Raw genomic sequence first — 18431 nt, forward strand, 5'->3', positions numbered from 1 at the left:
AATTCCGTGTTTAATTCAAAAATATATTTGTGCTGAAGATTTCTTAAAGTATCTTGCATATTGAAATACATTTGTAGTATTTATTCTGTCCTCTGATGAGATATCAAAAGTTAAGCTTATTGTTTATGATACCACTTTAGCTCTTTTAATTTTGCTTTTAGAAGAACTGGCAAGAGAAGTAATACCACTCTAAAAACAAGAAAAGCAATATTGACCTGGATGTGTGAAGAGACTGAGAAGGTCGTAATTCAGTTTTAACTTTACATGATTTCGGTTCATACAGAGTTTCAAGAGAAAATGTCATCCAATATTATCTTGAAGGTTTTGTATTTCGACATCTGTATTTCTTTGTGAAAATATTTCCTTAATGCCATCGTCTCTGTGATCATCATAAAGTGTCGTATTCATTACATTTTCCTTACATTCACTTAATGAAATGGCTGACAGGTATGAAATTACTTTTTCCACTAGAGGTTCTCTATCAAAAGGCACTGGAGAACCCCTTTTTGATGACAACTCATCAGAAAACCACTCTGCAGTAGCTTCTACACTTTCACTGTAACAGGAATCAGATGGCAATGTTGATAAATTTAAGGTAGCACTGCTGTGATTGGTTGCTGAGCTGATCTCTGAGGGGTCACTAATGACCTTATTTGTTGCAAAACAAAATTCATCTTTAGAGTGATCAATTGCTGTAAGTGAAATTCACATTTATTATGAAAATTGAATTTTCATAAATCAAATCTTAATTATATGAACAATATTTCTTTTAAAATGTAGACTTCTTTAGGTTATATGGTAGCGAGGTTATACAGTAAAAATTCCTAATTGCTACAGTCCTCTGTACAATATAAATATATGTTTGGGAGTTAGCAATATTTCCATGCTAATCAAGAGTATCAAACCCTGTTCTAAATATAATCAATCTATGTATCAAGTGAAGAGTCTAAAGAAACTAGATTCTAGTGGCCTGAGTGAGTATAAAGCAGTTAGGATGTTTGTCTTGCACACTGCCACTGGGTCAACTTCCAGCACCCCATTAGGTTCCCCCTAGGGAAGCTTACTAGGAGTAATCCCTGGGACAGAGTCAGGAGTAAGTTCTGAGCACCTGCAGGTGTGTCTCCACCCTCGAAAAAAAACCACACACACACACAAAAAACAAAAAATGAAGGTGGACTCTAGTTCTGATATGTCCCGTCAAGACAGAAAAGACATATAGTTTGACTATTTTAAGAACTAATATTTTCAGCTAAATATCACCTAATTTAAAGTAATTTCTGTCTTCTTAAGCAGGCAGACTATAAAATGTTTGGTCAACGGTGGCTAGGGTCTATGTACCCAATTAATATTCCTATGGAATTTTACAATCTATAAAGCTAAACAAAATAATTCCATATCCCAGTTTTTTCCGCTTAATAATTCTTCTAGGTAGTTATCATGGACACTGCCTACTTCACAAAAGAGAAGTTTGAGATTTAAAAAAATGACTCAACACAAATCATATGAAAATGAGATTTCAGTCTGAATTTTTGTTACTCATATTTCTCCCTTTATATAAGTTATGCTGCACAGTTTTCACTTAAATGTTGTTTTAGAAAATGTCATTCATATACAATCATAAACCACCTATAATAATTTATGTATTAACTCTCAATCTTATTGTATAAAATTAATTTATAGAACTTAAATTCATTATTTTTATATTTAGCATTTCTAAAATTATATGAAAGTGCCATGACATCATAAAAAATGTAAAGGATTACAAAACACTCTTATCTTTCGACTCCCCTGCATTATTAAATGGCATTGACTATGATGCCTCTTGATATAAAGAATAAAAATTTAAATTTTACATCTTAACTTATGGCCTTGCAAATTTAGTATGCAAGAAATAATGTGGTCATTTGCAAATTAATAAATTTAGTTTGTCCCTTAAATTTTCATAGTTTAAAAAATATTTAGCTAATATTTAGGATGGTTTGATTCTTTAAGATCTGAATGGCTACATGTTGGTTATGATTTATATTAATAAACTGTACAGAATAAGTACCTTTGGAATGTGCTGCTTCATTTTTTCTTTGCTCCTCCTACATAAAGAAAGTATACTTTAAAAACAGAATAGTTCTAATACAATCCCTTTATATACTTGATGTACTAATATAGTTTAACATCATTTTTTATGGAATATGTTTTTTACTGTATAACACATTTATTTCACTAAAATATATTGACAGAAAAGCAAAAGTATTGAGTTACCAACCATCTGTTAAAAGATCTGAATTAGTTAAAGAAGGCAGAGTCCAGAAGAGGGAATAAAATAGCGTTCAAAAGAGGCAATAGGTGACAGTCATGTTTGGTCTATAGTCTACTTTCAGCATGCTTCTCCCACCCTGGGAGGATCCTCCCAACACCCTTTATTTGGTGCTCCCTTCTCTATCTGAGCTCCCTTTTCCCCTAGCATGTGTGGCTGGCCTCTAAGCCATGAAGTAAACCTCCTGGTACTAATCTCAAACCCAAGCACAAAAATTTGTAAGTCTACAACTGTACCTCATGGCATCACTAATAAAAATTAAATAAATAAATAAATAAATAAATAAAGTTCAACAGGATTACTTTTCTCTATCTCACTTTGTTACTTGGTTAGAACTAGAGAAGGCTAAGAGATTCAACAAAAAAATTCAACAAAAAAAGCATTCCATGACTTACTCGTATTATTAATTCAACAAAAAAAAGTGAGTTCTGACTGAAGACTGACAAAAAGTAAATTATTACTTAGAAGCAGATAAAATACTTCCTCAAACAATACATGTATTCTAGGAAGTCTGATGGTATAGTACTCCTTAAACTTCAGAATCAGCTGGTGTGATTGCTTAAAAGGCTGGTTCTCAGCATAACAAATCCTACTGAAACAAATTCTTTGGGGGTGGGGTTTGAGAGTGCACATTGTAACACACTTCACAAATGGTTTTAATTTAGGTTGACCCTAAGCCACTAGATAAACAATGGACTAGTACAGTGTTTGATATGAAGTGAGTGACAATAGGGATGGAGAGATAATAACACTCTCCCTTGTATTATAGGGAATAGTGTTAGTACTCTGAGCTATTCTGAATTGTCTATGTTCCAGGAAAGGTTTGAATAAATAGATAGACACATTTCCATGTACAGCTGATATGTATCTTTACAATCAAGTTTCATTTTCTTTATTTTGCCTTTTTAAGAAATCTTTCATTAATATAAATGCCAGTACTTTGCTTGTCTGGATTTAGAGCCAATTCACTTGATGACTCCTGTGTAAATTATATTAGCACATTGTTTCTCAGGCTTAAATATACCTATGTATTACCTGAGCAGCTTTTAAAAATATAGATTCTAATATAGTGGATATAGAGTTTGGTTTAACACTCTACATTTCTAACATGCTCTAAGAAAAGGCTGAATTACTGGTTTGAGAGCCACAGAGTAATACCTTGACTTGGCTAAAAATCTCTTAAATGGGGGTATGATGCTGCCAGCAGGTCAAACTGTACCAGCAGGCGAGTGCATCAGCAACCTCATTGTGCCTTCACCTTCTTATACCCAAAATTGCCGCTGTGCCTTTAGCCAGATCCCAACAACTTGGGGACAAGTTTACCAAGAAATTAAATGGCCAGGGGCTGGAGCAATAGCACAGTGGGTAGAAGGTATGCCTTGCACATGGCCAACCTGGGTTCGATTCCCAGCATCCTATATGGTCTCCCAAGCACCGCTAGGAGTAATTCCTGAGTACAGAGTCAGAGTGCATTGCTGAGTGTGACCCAAAAAGAAAAAAGAGAGAGAGAGAGAGAGAGAAAGAAAGAAAGAAAGAAAGAAAGAAAGAAAGAAAGAAAGAAAGAAGGAAAGAAAGAAATTAAACGGCCAAAAGTTAAGTATGTGGGAGCTACACCCACAAACCACCTCCGGCTTTGCTATACAAACTCATTCATTGGACTTATTTCAGAGACCCATACATCTCAAAAGAGATCAAAAACCACAGATAGGGCCAGCAGCATGACACGCTACTGGCAAGCTGGCATGCCCTGTAGGGCATATGCCAATAGTTTATTTTTCTAGAAAAGATGAAAATAAGGGACATGATCCAGAGACACACAAAAGAATCTCCAAACTAAGCAGCTCACTGCAGAGATGCCTCTGGGCTTTAAGCCAGGCAACTTCACCAGGGTGCCTCAGACGGGGGCAGGCGTTGTCCCTCCACCTTCCCCCTAAAAAAGCCCAGTGGCGGCCAACTTTCAGAACCCAATGAGAAGTGCAGGTATGCGGATTCAGTGAAGGCAAACTCCAGGCCTCAAGGTATAGGGGATGGGCCAGCTCCCTTCCTCCCCCCACCCCCATGGGACCCTGGAGGTCATGCCCACCAACTGCCTCCGGCTGCTACTTAAGCTCCTTGGTGGCCATTATCCAGACACACACAAAAGAATCTCCAAACCAAGCAGCTCTCTGCAGAAATTTCTGCAAACTCTAATTATCTGGAATTTTGGAATTCCAGGAGCACACTGCTGTTATCACACCCACACGACATCTTATGCTATTCATAACAAGCAATACAAAAGAGAGTATGGGGGAGATTGTCTGCCATGGAGGCAGGGGGAGGGATGGAATGGTGGGGATACTGGGGTTCTTGGTGGTGGAAGATGTGCACTGGTGGAGGGTTTGGTGATCGATCATTGTATGACTGAAATTCAAACAGGAAAGCTTTGTAACTGTATCTTATAGTGATTAAAAAATAATTAAAAATAACAAAATAAAATTAACATTCTGAATTTAAAAGAAAGTAATGTGGAGTTCATGCCCAATTCAATCAGCTTAATCAATGGCTGAATAAATAGCAGTACTCCTACATTTTAAAAAAGTCTTTTCAAATTGCAAGCACAAAAGTTTGTAAGTCTATAACTGTACCTCATGGTGATTCACTAATGTAGCACTGTCCTCCTGTTATTCATCGATTTTCTCGAGTGAGTACCAGAAATGTCTCCATTGTGAGACTTGTTACTGTTTTTGGCATATTTAATACACCATGGGGAGCTTTCCAAGCTCTGAATTTTAAATTCATAGGTACATATCTCCCAGCTGAAAACTCTTGGATGGTGCCTGAGTCCCTGCCCTGCTGAATCCCTGGCAGCTATACCCACAACCCACAACTACCAGCATGCCAACAGCCCAGTTCCACTGCTTCATGACTAATAGCTGCAGAGACACCAAACTGATGAACTTCCACATACACCGGTTTTCAGGCTGAGAACTCTCGGGTCTTCTTGGAGTTAGAACTGGCAGTGTTCCCCCATAATTCCGTTAGCCCCAGCACTACACCCACACCACCACCATGTAAATTCATTTACAGGCCCAGCTCTATAGATCCTTCAAATTCCACGATACTGACATTCCAGTAGGAGCATGCTATTTTAGATGGAAAAATAACATAGAAGCCAACTAACCTTAATAAATAAAAACAGTAATACAGAAGACTCAACTAGCAACAAGAAGCTTAGTAAACCCTCTGAAAAGGACTTAAAGACCCCATAGTGAAATGAAAGTTTTCACAAATTTTCTTTTACTAAAGTATTTTTTGATAATTTCACCAGCCATTTAGTTGTAACAAGCAATGTCTCTGCAGAAACACTGCACTGTCCTCCCATTGTTCATCGATTTGCTTGAGCGGGCCCAGTAACGTCTCCATCATGAGACTTGTTGTTACTGTGTTTGTCATAATGAATACGTCACGGGTTGCTTACCAGGCTTTGCCATGCCGGTAGCTTGCAGGGCTCTCTGAGAGGGGCGGACGAATCAAACCCGGCTCAGGCGGGCTGGCTGCATGCAAGGCAAATGCCCTACCACTGTGCTATCGCTCCAGCCCAACAAGCATTGTAAAATGAGTTATTTTTTGCCTGCTAAGGAGGCAGGTACAGTAACAACAAAGTCTCCAATGGAGACGTTACTGGGCCCGCTCGAGCAAATCGACGATCAACGGGAGGGCCTTTACTTTACTTTACTTTACTTTACTTTACTTTACTTTACTAAGGAGGCAGGTTTGGGGGAGTGGTGGTTGGGAAAATGGGGACAATGATGGAGGGAAGGTCACTCTGGTAGTGGGATTGATGTTGGAAAACTGAATGCTCTTAATAAATATATTATAAAATCTTTGTAAATCCTGGAGTTCAAATATAGTAAAAAAAAAAAACCTTTCTATACCAACCAAGAGAGTGAGAGATTGAGTTGCCCATTTTTATTTTTATAATATCACTGTTAAAAATGAACAGGAATCAGATATAGTCAAGGGATTTGCTCTGCATATGGCTAATCTTGATTTGATCCATGACATGGTATATGTTCCCCTAAGCATTGCTAAGAGTGAACTCTGAACACAGAGCCAGGAATAGTCATTGAACACCATTAAATGTGGCCCAAATCCCCGCCCCCCAAACTGAACAGTGGAAAAGTGGACACGACAGTTTAGGGGAGGGTGGAAGAGAAGCATATATAAAAAAAACAGCAGACATGTATCCTCCACCTCCTCGGGAGGTGGGAGGCTGGAGAGAGTACAGTGAATACAAGGGCCAACCCAGGTTTGATCCTCAGCATCCTATATGGTCCCCTGAGCACTGCTAGCCAGGAATGACTCTTGGGTGCAGAGCTAAAAGCAAGTCCTGAGTATTTCTGTGTGTGACCATCAACCACTGCCCCCCCACCCCCCAAAAATCCTACTACAAGTATTTAATTTGTTTTGGTTTTATTTATTTGTTTTATGTTTTTTATTTAAACACAAAAAGAAAAGAAAAAGAAAATCTAATTTAAAAACTAGCAAAACACTTATTGCTAGGCAAAAAATGTCATAAAACTTATCAATAAGTTCAAGAAAAGGTGCTCAACATCTTTAGATCACTTGATCACTTCATTTTCCGTTAATCGTCGATTTGCTCGAGCGGGCACCAGTAATGACTCCATTTGTCCCTGTCGCATGCTAGTGTAGCCCAGTGGCGTCTGTTCGTTCTAGGAATAGGAAGAGCCTCAAATCGATCGTTCATGGTCTTGATGAAGAAGTCTGACCATCTGGTAGGTGGGCGGCCACGTGGTCTTTTGACATCCCATGGAATCCAGTCGATAACGGCTCTAGTCCAGGGATCATCTCTAAATCTCATTACATGACCAGCCCATCTGATTTTTGATACCTTGGCAAATGAGACAGCGTCCCTTATTCTTGATCTTCGATGGAGGTAGGAACTCCGGATTCTTTCTCTCATTTGAGTGAAATGTGATATTCCAAGCATAGCTCTTTCAATTCCTCTTTGGGAGACCCGAATAGTGTTCTCATCCTGTTTGCGTAGGGCCATTGATGTGCCCGGAGCCGGAAGTTCTTTGTCCTCTTAGCTATTTCTTCGATGCTCTTGAAGGCGTTCCAAGCTGCTCTTTTCCTCCTGCGCAGCTCGGGTACCAGGTCATTTGTCATGTTGACTTCTCAACCTAGGTACACATAACTGTTGCATTCGGAGATGGTGGTTCCGTTGAGAGCGAATGGAGTGTCAGGAACGAGGCTGTTTCTCATAAACATTGTCTTCATAAGATTCAGCTGTAGTCTGGCCTTTCCACACTCACGGTCGAAGTCGGCCAGCATTTGTACCGCTTGGCTGATGTTTGTTGTTATTAAAACAATGTCATCAGCAAAGTGGAGATGGTGTAGTTGCCGACCATCTATCTTCACTCCCATTACTTCCCATTCCAGTCATCGCATGATGTTCAAGAGTTTCGGTGAAATGGTATCACCCTGCCAAACCCCTCTCTTGACATCAATGATTACTTCTTTGTAGAATGGTGAGATCCTGGTAATGAATCCGTAATACAGCTCACGGAGGATCCTGATGTATTGAGTTTGAATGCCCTTATTGGCTAGGGCTCCAATGACCGCATCCATCTCAACAGAATTAAAGGCCTTCTTTAAATCAACAAACGTTAGACAGAGCAGCATCTTGAACTCCTGAGAAACCTTAATGAACTTGGTTATCATGTGGATATGGTTGATGGTGCTGAATCCTTTGCGGAACCCAGCTTGCTCGCATGGTTGTCCTTTATCTAGTGTTCTGCCAATCCTATTTAGGATGACTCGAGTGAACAACTTGTAGATGACAGACAATAGGCAGATCGGGCAATAGTTGGCAATGTCATGGATATCTCCTTTCTTGTACAGTAGTAGAGTCCTGCTGGTTTTCCATTGGGATGGAACCTTGCATTCAGAGAGGTAGCATGTGAAGAATCGAGCCAGTGTATTGATGAGTACTGACAGCAGGTTCTTCAGGTGTTCAGGTCTGACCTTGTCTGGGCCGGGTGCTGTTCGTTTCTTTACTGACGATGGCGTGTCGGATTTCGGAAGGGAGAACATTGGGAACGACATATCCATCCTGTGGAATTTAGTATGTCGGCAGGTGGACATGGCTATCAAAGCGATTTGAGTAGAAGTCATGGATAATCTTCTACATTGCCGTTCTGGAAGATGTGATAGATCCACCAGGATGTTGGAGGGAAGTCATCTTGGTCTTGTAGTTGGCGAAGGACAGGCGGGCGTTATGAATACTTTTCCCGGCTTCTGTCACATCTACCAGCACTTCTGCTCTTCTCTCTTTGAGGTCCCCCTTGATCGCATCTCTGCACTGCTTTGCGAGCTAGGACGTTCACTTGTGGTTGCCTGAGGCATGCGCCAAACCATGTTGGCGAATAAGCTCAGGAGTTTTTGAAGACAGGTCTTTTTTGTGGCTATCTCTCTCTTGGCATTCCTCGAACAATCGTGGAGGTGCTGAACCAGTCGATCGTATTCCTTGTCAATGTTGTTAACAATGGCATCTTCCCATGTTGCCGCAATAGTGCCAAAGAGCTCCCAGTTGGTGGTCGTTCTGGGAGTTCTCTTATTAAACTTTGCAGCCCTTTCTCCCCACTCTGTGAAGTAGAATTTTGCATGAAGGAGACGGTGGTCCGATCCCGTTTGGAATTTTGGGACAACAGCGACATCGGTCAGGCAAAACCATTGATTGAATATGATGTGGTCTATTTCGTTGTGGAATCATCCACCGGGAGACTCCCATGTCCAACGCTTAGATTCGGCCTTTTGGAATCTTGAGTTACCATGGATGGTCTTGGTCAACATGATGAACTCAGACAGTCTCTCACCCCGTTTGTTCCATTTTAGACCATGGGTCCCAATGTGGAGTTTTTAGGCTGATCTTCTCGGTCCTATCTTGGCATTAAAATTACCGACAATGATCTTATAGAAGGTATGGTCTTCTTTATAGAACTTCTCCAGCTCCATGTAGAATTTCTCAATTTCTCCTTCATCATAATTGGATCTTGGTTTGTAGACAACGAAGATAGAAACTGCTGGCAGTGAGCCACATCTATTCAAATGTAAACGTCTGATTCGGGTTGGTAGGCATTCGAATGAATCAATGCTCATGGCCAAGTTCATGTTGACAAGGACACCGACGCCTCCGACACCTCTTTTATCGCATGTTCCGAGGAACAATTCTTCTCCAGCGTCGAAAACAGCATGATGAGATTGGTGCCTTCTTGTCTCGGTCAGACCAAAGATGTCCTCCACTACCTCCACTACCCAGCCGCCCCCACGCTCCAGGACGCTTTCTGGACCCGCGCAGCCGTGAAGCGGCCACATGACACATTATAAGACACTAAATACCCATCCTCCAGAATTGCCGTACCATATGGTTCAAATATGGTTTTAACCATGGTAACACCTACAAGGGAGATTAGAGGCCACCCCAAAAGCCTCTATCCCTCTTGGAGAGCCTGGCAAGCTACCGAGAGTATTCCACCCACATGGCAGAGACTCGCAAGCTATCTGTTGTGTATTTGATATGCCAAAACCAGTAATTACAATGGGTCTCATTCCCCTGACCCTGAAAGCATCACCAATATGGCAACATTGAGAAGGATGAGAAAGGAGAGGCCGATAAAATCTCAAGGATGAACTAGGCTGCCACACCGAAGGAAGACAAAAATGATCGTCTGTACTTTCAACATCTTTAGATACCAGAGAAATATAAATTTAAAAAGAACAATAAAACATAATGAAATATAACTTTAAACCCTTTGAAACAGCTAAAATATAAAATACTGTTAAGCCAACTTTTGTAAAGGTGTAGAACAACTGAAACTCTTGCTTATTGCTTATGGGAGTGAAATGTTTTAACCACTTTGAAAAATTTTTGTCAGTTTCTCATTATGGCACTTTATACCTTTCTAACCAATCTTTACCAATTCCATGCTCAGGTATTTTCCCCATGAAAAATGAAGATTTTTGTTGATTAAAAGCATAATAATATTTAGAGAAGCCTTATATTTACTGCCCAAACTAAAAATAATAGGAAGCCTAGGGAAAAATCATGATATATATGATCAATTAATTTATGATAAAAGAGACAATATACAATATGGAAATGACAGTTTGTTCAATAAAGATGTTATATAAATTGGACAGCCATATGCAAAAGAATGAAATTGTACTACCATTTTACATTATACACTAAAATTAATTCAAAGTGAATGAAAAGACTTGAATGTAATATGTGAAACCACAAAACTTATAAATAATAATAATCAGAAAAAATAATCAGTAAGTGCATTAATACCAGTCTTAGCAGTTATATATTTGTTTGGTTTTGGGCTACACCATCAATGCTTAGCGCTCTGCACTAAGGAATTACTCCTGGTGGTGTACTGGGGACCATATAGGATGCCAGGTATGAACCCACGTCAGCCACAGGCAAGGCAAGCACCCTTTCTGCTGTACTATCTCTCTATCCCCATCAGTGATAATTTTTTAATCTGGTTCCAAAAACAAATCCAACATACAAATAAAAAGAACAAGAATAACTAATGTTGGCATGGATGTGTGGGAAAAAGGTTCCCTCATCTACTACTGATGGGAATGTTTACTGGTCCAACTTTCCTGGAAAACAATATGAACTTTACTCAAAAAACTAAGAATTGAGTTGTCATTTGATCCAATAATTCCACTTCTTGGAATATATCTGAAGAGTCTAAAAACACAATGGAGAAAAGACATTTGTAACTCTATGTTCACTGCAGCACTATCAACAATAGCCAAAAATTGGAAACAAACTAAGCGCCCAAGAACAGACAACTGGATAAAGAAATTATAGTACATATACACAATGGACTATTACTTGGCTATCAGAAAAGATAAAATAATGCAATTGGCTGCTACATGGATGGATCTAGAGATGTAGCAACACCCAGTGTTGCTCAGGGGTTACTCGTGGCTCTACACTCAGGAGTTGTTCCTGTTAGTGCTCAGGGGACAATAGCACTGCACTGTAGCACTATTCTCCTGTTGCTCATCGATTTTTGCTCAAGCAGGCACCAGTAACATCTCCATTGTGAGACTTGTTACTGTTTTTAGCATATCGAATACGTCATGGGTAGCTTGCTAGGCTTTGCTGTGCAGACAGGATACTCTCGGTAGCTGTTGGGCTCTCGAAGAGGGGCAGAGGAATCGAACCCGGGTTGGCCACATAAAAGGCAAAAGCCCTACCCGTGGTGCTATTGCTCCAGCACCAGAGGACAATATAGGATGCTCATTCAGGCTGAGGGGAATCTAACCTGGTCAGACTTGTGCTACCTCTCCAGCCTCATGTAAATCAATAGTAAGTTGATTAAAGGCCTGGTGATCTCTCTTGAATATGTGGCACACAAATAAACAAAGCAAGGGACTAGACCAGTATTTCCCTTAGTGGGTGAGGTGTGCTGGGATAATCCAGTGGGGGTTCACAGCAGCCTTAAATGCAATTCAGAGATGCTTTTGTTGATCTGCTTAAAGACAGAAGATTGCCAGGGAATGGTGCTAACTGGTTTTATTCTGCAAATGGTGCAGTAGGCAAGTGAATTTGGAAGCCTCCGGACTAAGCAATGTCAGTGAAAACAAGCCCATAGGCAAAGACAACAGAACAGATTACCAAGGAGAGTGAAGGTAGGTGGACTGGAAGGGAATTTATGGATGGAAGTGGAGGAATAGAGAAACTTTGGTGGTGGGTGTGACATGATAACATTGCACCTCGTAAATAAACATTCACACTCTTGAAAACTTGTTACTTCAGCAACAAAAATTAAGAAATACCTAAGTGGTCAGAACTATAAAAATCTTTTAGAAAACTACATAGGAGGGTATCTTTATGACTAGAGCAGGGAAGAAAATATTATATCATATAAGGGAAGGGGCTGTGAAATTAGATTTTAAAAAATTTTAAACATATTTTTTCATCAAAACATGCCATAAAATAGTAAAAGCCATTAAATGGATGAAGTTACCAACATTAATACAACGGGTATTTTGAAGTACATATTCAAAATAAATAATCTTAAATGTTTTTAAGTTAGATGTAATAAAAATAATAAAGATTATTATCATTAAAAGGGCTGGAGCTTGGGGGTATGGTGCCGCCAGGAGGTCAATCTGTACCTGTGAGGTGAGTGCATCAGCAGCCTGATGGCACCTTCAGACTTCCAGATACTCCAAAATTGCTGCTGTGTCTTTGGCCAGACCCCAAAAACTTGGGGCAAAGTTTACCAAGAAAGTAAACGGACAAAAGTTAGGTATGTGGGAAACACACCCACAAACCACCTCGGGCTCAGCTATATAATTGGAGGCATGGCCTCTCTGGTTCCTGATTGAACTGCTTAATGGCCATGATCCCAGAAACTCAGAAACAAATCTCGAAACCCAGCGGCTTTTGGCAGAAATGCATCCGGACCCCGCAGTAGGTTACTGTCGCTGGGTCAACCCAGGAGAGAAAGGTGTTGTCCCTCCGCCTGCTTCCCCCTGGCGGTTCGGTGGCTGTCATCCTTCAGAGGCCATTGAACAGTCAGATTTGGTCCCACAGTGACGAGACACACAGGGCCTCCTGGGATGGGGGTGGAGCCGGTTCTGTCCTCCCCACTCCAACGAGACCCCAAGTCATTGCCCACGAACGGCCTCTCTGCTTCCTGATCAAGCTGCTTAACGGCCATGATCCAAGAGACTCAGCAGCAAACCTTGGGTTGCAGGTTTTGGCAGAAATCCCTCCAGATTTAATTGTTAAAATTTTGGAATTTCAAAATCGCACGGCCACTACTGCAGCCTTGTGACATCATATGTTATTCATAACCAGCAATAGAAAACAAATTGTCCACTGTTGCCTTTTCAGCAGATCTGAGTGTTGGGGTAAAGTAAAAGTAAGGTAAAGGTAAAGGTAAAGGCCCTCCCGTTGATCGTCGATTTGCTCAAGCAGGCCCAGTAATGTCTCCATTGGAGACTTTGTTGTTACTGTGTTTGGCATATCGAATACTCTCGGTAGCTTGCCGGGCTCTCCGAGAGGGGCGGAGGAATCGAACTCGGGTCGGCCATGTTGGCTGTGTGCAAGGCAGACGCCCTACCTGCTGTGCTATCGCTCCAGATAATAATGGTGGGTCTGGTGTCAAAATATTGAATGTGATCAAAGTAGAGAGAGAGTAATGTGGAAATCATGTTCCCCACAGGTAGGGGGAGGGTGTGGGATAGGGATATACTGGGGTTGTTGGGGGTGGAGAATGGGTACTGGTGAAGGTATGGGTGTTTCACTGTATGACCAAGACTTAGACTCAAAAGCTTTGTAACTGCTCTCAAGGTGATTCAATAAATAAAATTATAAAAAATTTAAAAAAAGATGTAAGGTGGAGTTCATGCACAATTCAATCAGCTAACTAGTGGCTGAATAAATAGCAGTACTCCTACATAAAAAAGGGGGGGGGCTGGAGCAATAGCACAGCAGGTAGGACGTTTGCTTTGCACGTAGTTGACCTGGGTTCGATTCCTCTGTCCCTCTTGGAGAGCCTGGCAAGCTTGCATGAACTCCACCTTACTTTTTTTTTTTTTTATCACATTCAATATTTTGACACCAGACCCACCATTATTATTTGAGATTTTACCCCAATACTCAGATCTGCTGAAAAGGCAACAGTGGACAATTTGTTTTCTACTGCTGGTTATGAATAACATATGATGTCGCATGGCTGCAGTAGTGGCCGTGCGATTTTGGAATTCCAAAATTTTAACAATTAAGTCTGGAGGGATTTCTGCCTGAACGGCAAATCCTGGCAAGCTGCCCGTGACATATTTGATATGCCAAAAACAGTAACAACAAATATCACAATTTGTTGTGAGATATTACTGGTGCCCGCTCTAGAAAATTGATGAACAATGGGAGGACAGTGCTACAGTGCTTTAATATTTATTCAATATTAAAAGGGGGAGGCAGCCAAAGCATAAGATGCTTGCCTTGCACACAGCTGGCCTGAGCACTGCATTTTGTGTCTCAAGCACCACCAGGAGTGATCCCTGGAGTGCAGAGCTAGGAATAAGTACTGAGCATTACTGTGTGTGACCCCAGAACAAAACAGGAAAAGAAGTAAAAGACTTGAAAGGGCATTTTGCATATGAAAAAATGGCTAATGAATGAACTTTAGAAAAGATAATCATAGGCAAGATCTAGAGTTCAAAGGGTTAAAGTGCATGCCTACCTGCATCCAGGTTCAATTCTTGACATCTCAAGATCCCCTGGATACCTCCAAGAGCAGCCCCAGATGCCTCCAAACATCTCCAGGGTGACCCCCCTCCCACCACCACCTCCACAGGGCCCAAGCAGTATTGCATCACCAGGCTTGAAAAAGAAAAGACAATTCTTTTCTAAAGCAATCTGATTGTTTTAAAAGTAAAATACAAATTAAAGTTTTAGTGAGATAGTAAGTGAATAAGCTATAGCAAAGTACAGCAAAAGAATAAAAAGACAAGTTATAGACTGTAAAATATTTGCAAAAGATGTACCTAATAAAAGTCTGTTATTGAAAATATTTGAACAAATCTTGAGATTCAACAATAAGAAAATTTACAACCTGTTTTTGTTTTGTTTTAGTTTTGTTTTGTTTTGTTTGGGGGCCATATCTGGCAATGCTCAGGGTTTATTTCTGGCTCTGCACTCGGGGATCACTCCTAGTGGGCTTAAGAGATCATATGTGGCACCAGGGATCAGACCTGAATCAACTGCATGCTAGTCAAATGCTCTACTGGCTGTAGTGTTGCTCTGGTCTCAACAATCTGATTTCTAAAATGAGCTAGTGATCTGAATAGACACCTCACCAAAGAAAACATAGAGATGACAAACATACAAAAAGATGTTCAATATTATATGTCTTTAGGGAGTTACAAATTAAAACAACAAAATGACACCTATATTTGCCATTATAATATAATAGTTATATTAAAGGCAAATATACCTTTATAATAGCCAAAATATAAAACACTGGCAATGTCAAATCTGGTAGGATGTTGAATAATAAGAACTCTGGTTCATTGCTGGTGAGAATACAAATGATAGTCATTTTGGCAGACAGTTTGGCAGTTTCTTGCAAAACGAAATACTTAACATTCAATCAGAAATCTTTCTCCTTGGTATTTATTCAAAGCAGTTGAAAATATACTCTCCCTCTCCACAAAAATCTGCGTATAGTGTTTATTGCACTTTTGTATTTGTAACTGTCAAGACTTGGAAGCTGTTCTTGATGTTCTTAAGTAGAGAGACTATTAACTTGTAGATCATCCATTCCATGGAATATTATTCAATACTAAAAAGAAACGAGCTATCAAGTAATTAAAAGATATTAGTTAAAAGTAATTAAAAGATATAAGTGAACCATAAGGGCTGGAGCGATAGCACAGCGGTAGGGCGTTTGCCTTGCACGCAGCCAACATGGCCGACCGGAGCTCGATTCCTCTGCCCCTCTCGGAGAGCCCGGCAAGCTACCGAGAGTATCTCTCCCGCACGGCAGAGCCTGGCAAGCTCCCCGTGACATATTCGATATGCCAGACACAGTAACAACAAAGTCTCCAATGGAGACGTTACTGGGCCCGCTCGAGCAAATCGACGAACAACAGGAGGGCCTTTACCTTTACCTTTATAAGTGAACCATAAACACATATACTATATAACCTCAAGTGTGTGACTGAAAAAGGCAAAACTACGAAAATAGTACATCGATCAGTGAGTGCCAGGACAGAAATAAACAGGTAAATAAGAAGCTTTTTAATGATGAACACATATCTCTTTCTCTCTCTCTCTCTCTCTCTCTCTCTCTCTCTCTCTCTCTCTCTCTCTCTCTCACACACACACACACACACACACACACGCAACAGTGTAAGTAAAGACATACATATATGTATGTCAAAACAGAAAGTATAACACCAGGAAGTTAATGGTGTCTCAAGGCAGATCCATCTGTTGAAACAAATGTATTACTTTGGTGCAGGATAATGATAGTAGGGGAGGTTGAACAGTGTGTGCAAGCAAGGAGTATATGAGAACTCTGTACACTTACTCAATTTTGCTTTGAACCTAAAACTGTTTTTTTTTAAAAGATTGAAATATCCTAAGAAAAGACAAGTGAGATGCATCATCAGGTTGTGAAAAAGTTGTTAAAAATTTACCCATTTCTTGGAGTACTATGTAGCTCTTAGAAAAGATGAAGTCATGAAATTTACATACAAGTGGTACAATATGGAAAGTATCATGCTAAGCGAAATGAGTCAGAAAGAGAGGGATAGACATAGAAAGATTGCATTCATCTGGGGGATATAAAGTAACAAAGTATGAGATTAATACCCAAGAATAGCTGAGATCAGCACCAGGAGGATTACTCCATAACTTAGAGGCCAGCCGGGTATCCTAGAGGAAAGGGCTGTTCAGATAGAGAAGGGAGCACCAAATAAAGGATGTTTGGAGGATCCTCCCAGGAGGGGAGATGCATGTCGAAAGTAGACTATGGACTGAACATGTTTGCCACTCAATGCCTCTTTTGCAGACCACAACACCCAAACGGAGAGAGAGAACACAGGGGATTGCCCTGCCACAGAGACAGGGGGGATGGAGGGATGGGGGTGGGAGGGATATTATCCATGGTGGTGGAAAATGGGCACTGGTGGAGGGATGGGTATCTGATCATTGTATAATTGAAACCAAAGCACAAAAAAATTGTAAATCTACAACTTAAAAAAAAATAAAATAAAATAAAGGGGAAAAAATGGAAAAAAAAAAATAAAAATAAAAAAAAAAAGGAAAAAAAAATTTACCCATTTCTAAAACATATGGAGCAATCTAGCACATACAGGTCTTAAGAGAATATATATTGAAACAGGTACTTTGTAAACAATTTTTAATTTATCTAGACACATTGAACACACACACCACCATAATTCCATGTGTATGTATACTCCCTGTAGTTATTTCTTCAAAATAAAGAAAAGAAAAGGAAAAAAGAAAAGAAAAGAAGACCACCATGGGTGAAGCAGATGGCTCAAAGGGCTGGCATGCATACTTTTAATGTAGGAGTCTTAGATCTATCCCTGGCACTGCATGGTCATTCTGAGCACTGCTGGGAGAGACTTCCAAGCACCTTGGAGGTTTGGGGGCCACATATGTCAGTAGTTGGGGGCTACTCCTCGTGTAGTAAGGAGGATCCTCCCAAGTTACCTCAGATATGTATGGCCCCCAAACAAACAAATCATAAAGCCAATCCAAAAATCTGTAACATAAAAATATATATTCGCATCATGGAAAATCATATGTTATTAAAAATAATGATCTGTAAGTATATAAACCAAATTGATGAATTTCAGAAATGAAATATTGTACAAAAAAGGAAAGGATATATTAGACATGAAGTAAAAATAGCATAGTTTAGGGCCAGATATAGTGCAGGGGTTAAGGCACTTTTCTTGCATGTGACAGATCTCAGTTTGATTCCTGGCACTACATATGATTCCCCACAAATTCTGCCAGGACTAACACTTGGAACACATAGCCCTGAGTGAGGCCTACTTTGGTACTGGGTGTAGGCCCCAAATAAAAACGGGGGGAAGAAATTCAAATTTTCAGAATTCATTGTTCAAGATGCTATATAACTTAGACGGTAAAAAAAAAATAACTAAGTAGGGCGTTTGCCTTGCACATGGCTGACCCGAGTTTGGTTCCCAGCATTCCATATGGCATACTGTCCCCTGAGCACTGCCAGGAGTAATTCCTGAGTGCAGAGCCAGGAGTAAATCCTGTGCATTGCCAGGTGTGACCCAAAAAGCAAAAATAAATAAATAAACAAATAAATAATAAAACTAAGTCAAAGCAAGAAAGTGGCTAACTGCAATTTCATAATAGGGATTTCTCCAGCACAGGACTGGCATGTTGGATGAGAGGACTGGGACACCTCAAAGATAGCAGTAATATTCTATTATTCTGGACAGTGAGTCTTCAAAAATCACTCCTTAAATTGTGTGTATTTTGTATAAATTCAATGCAATCCCTATAAGGATACCC

General features: G+C 40.1%; 1 protein-coding gene across 1 annotated transcript in view; it reads right to left on the reverse strand.

Moving 5' to 3' along the window:
* Nucleotides 1-300: 300 nt before the first annotated feature.
* CUNH1orf185 (chromosome unknown C1orf185 homolog) overlaps nt 301-18431 on the reverse strand; it is a 50411-nt gene continuing 32280 nt past the window's right edge. The window contains exons 4-5 of the mRNA XM_056122221.1: nt 2051-2087; nt 301-692 (exon numbers count right to left, since the gene is read on the reverse strand). Coding sequence (XP_055978196.1) covers nt 301-692; nt 2051-2087 — 429 coding nt within the window. The remainder of the gene's footprint in view (nt 693-2050; nt 2088-18431) is intronic.

The sequence above is a fragment of the Sorex fumeus genome, unplaced genomic scaffold (assembly GCF_029834395.1).
Source record: "Sorex fumeus unplaced genomic scaffold, SorFum_2.1 ptg000045l, whole genome shotgun sequence".
In the NCBI taxonomy this organism is placed as follows: domain Eukaryota; kingdom Metazoa; phylum Chordata; class Mammalia; order Eulipotyphla; family Soricidae; genus Sorex; species Sorex fumeus.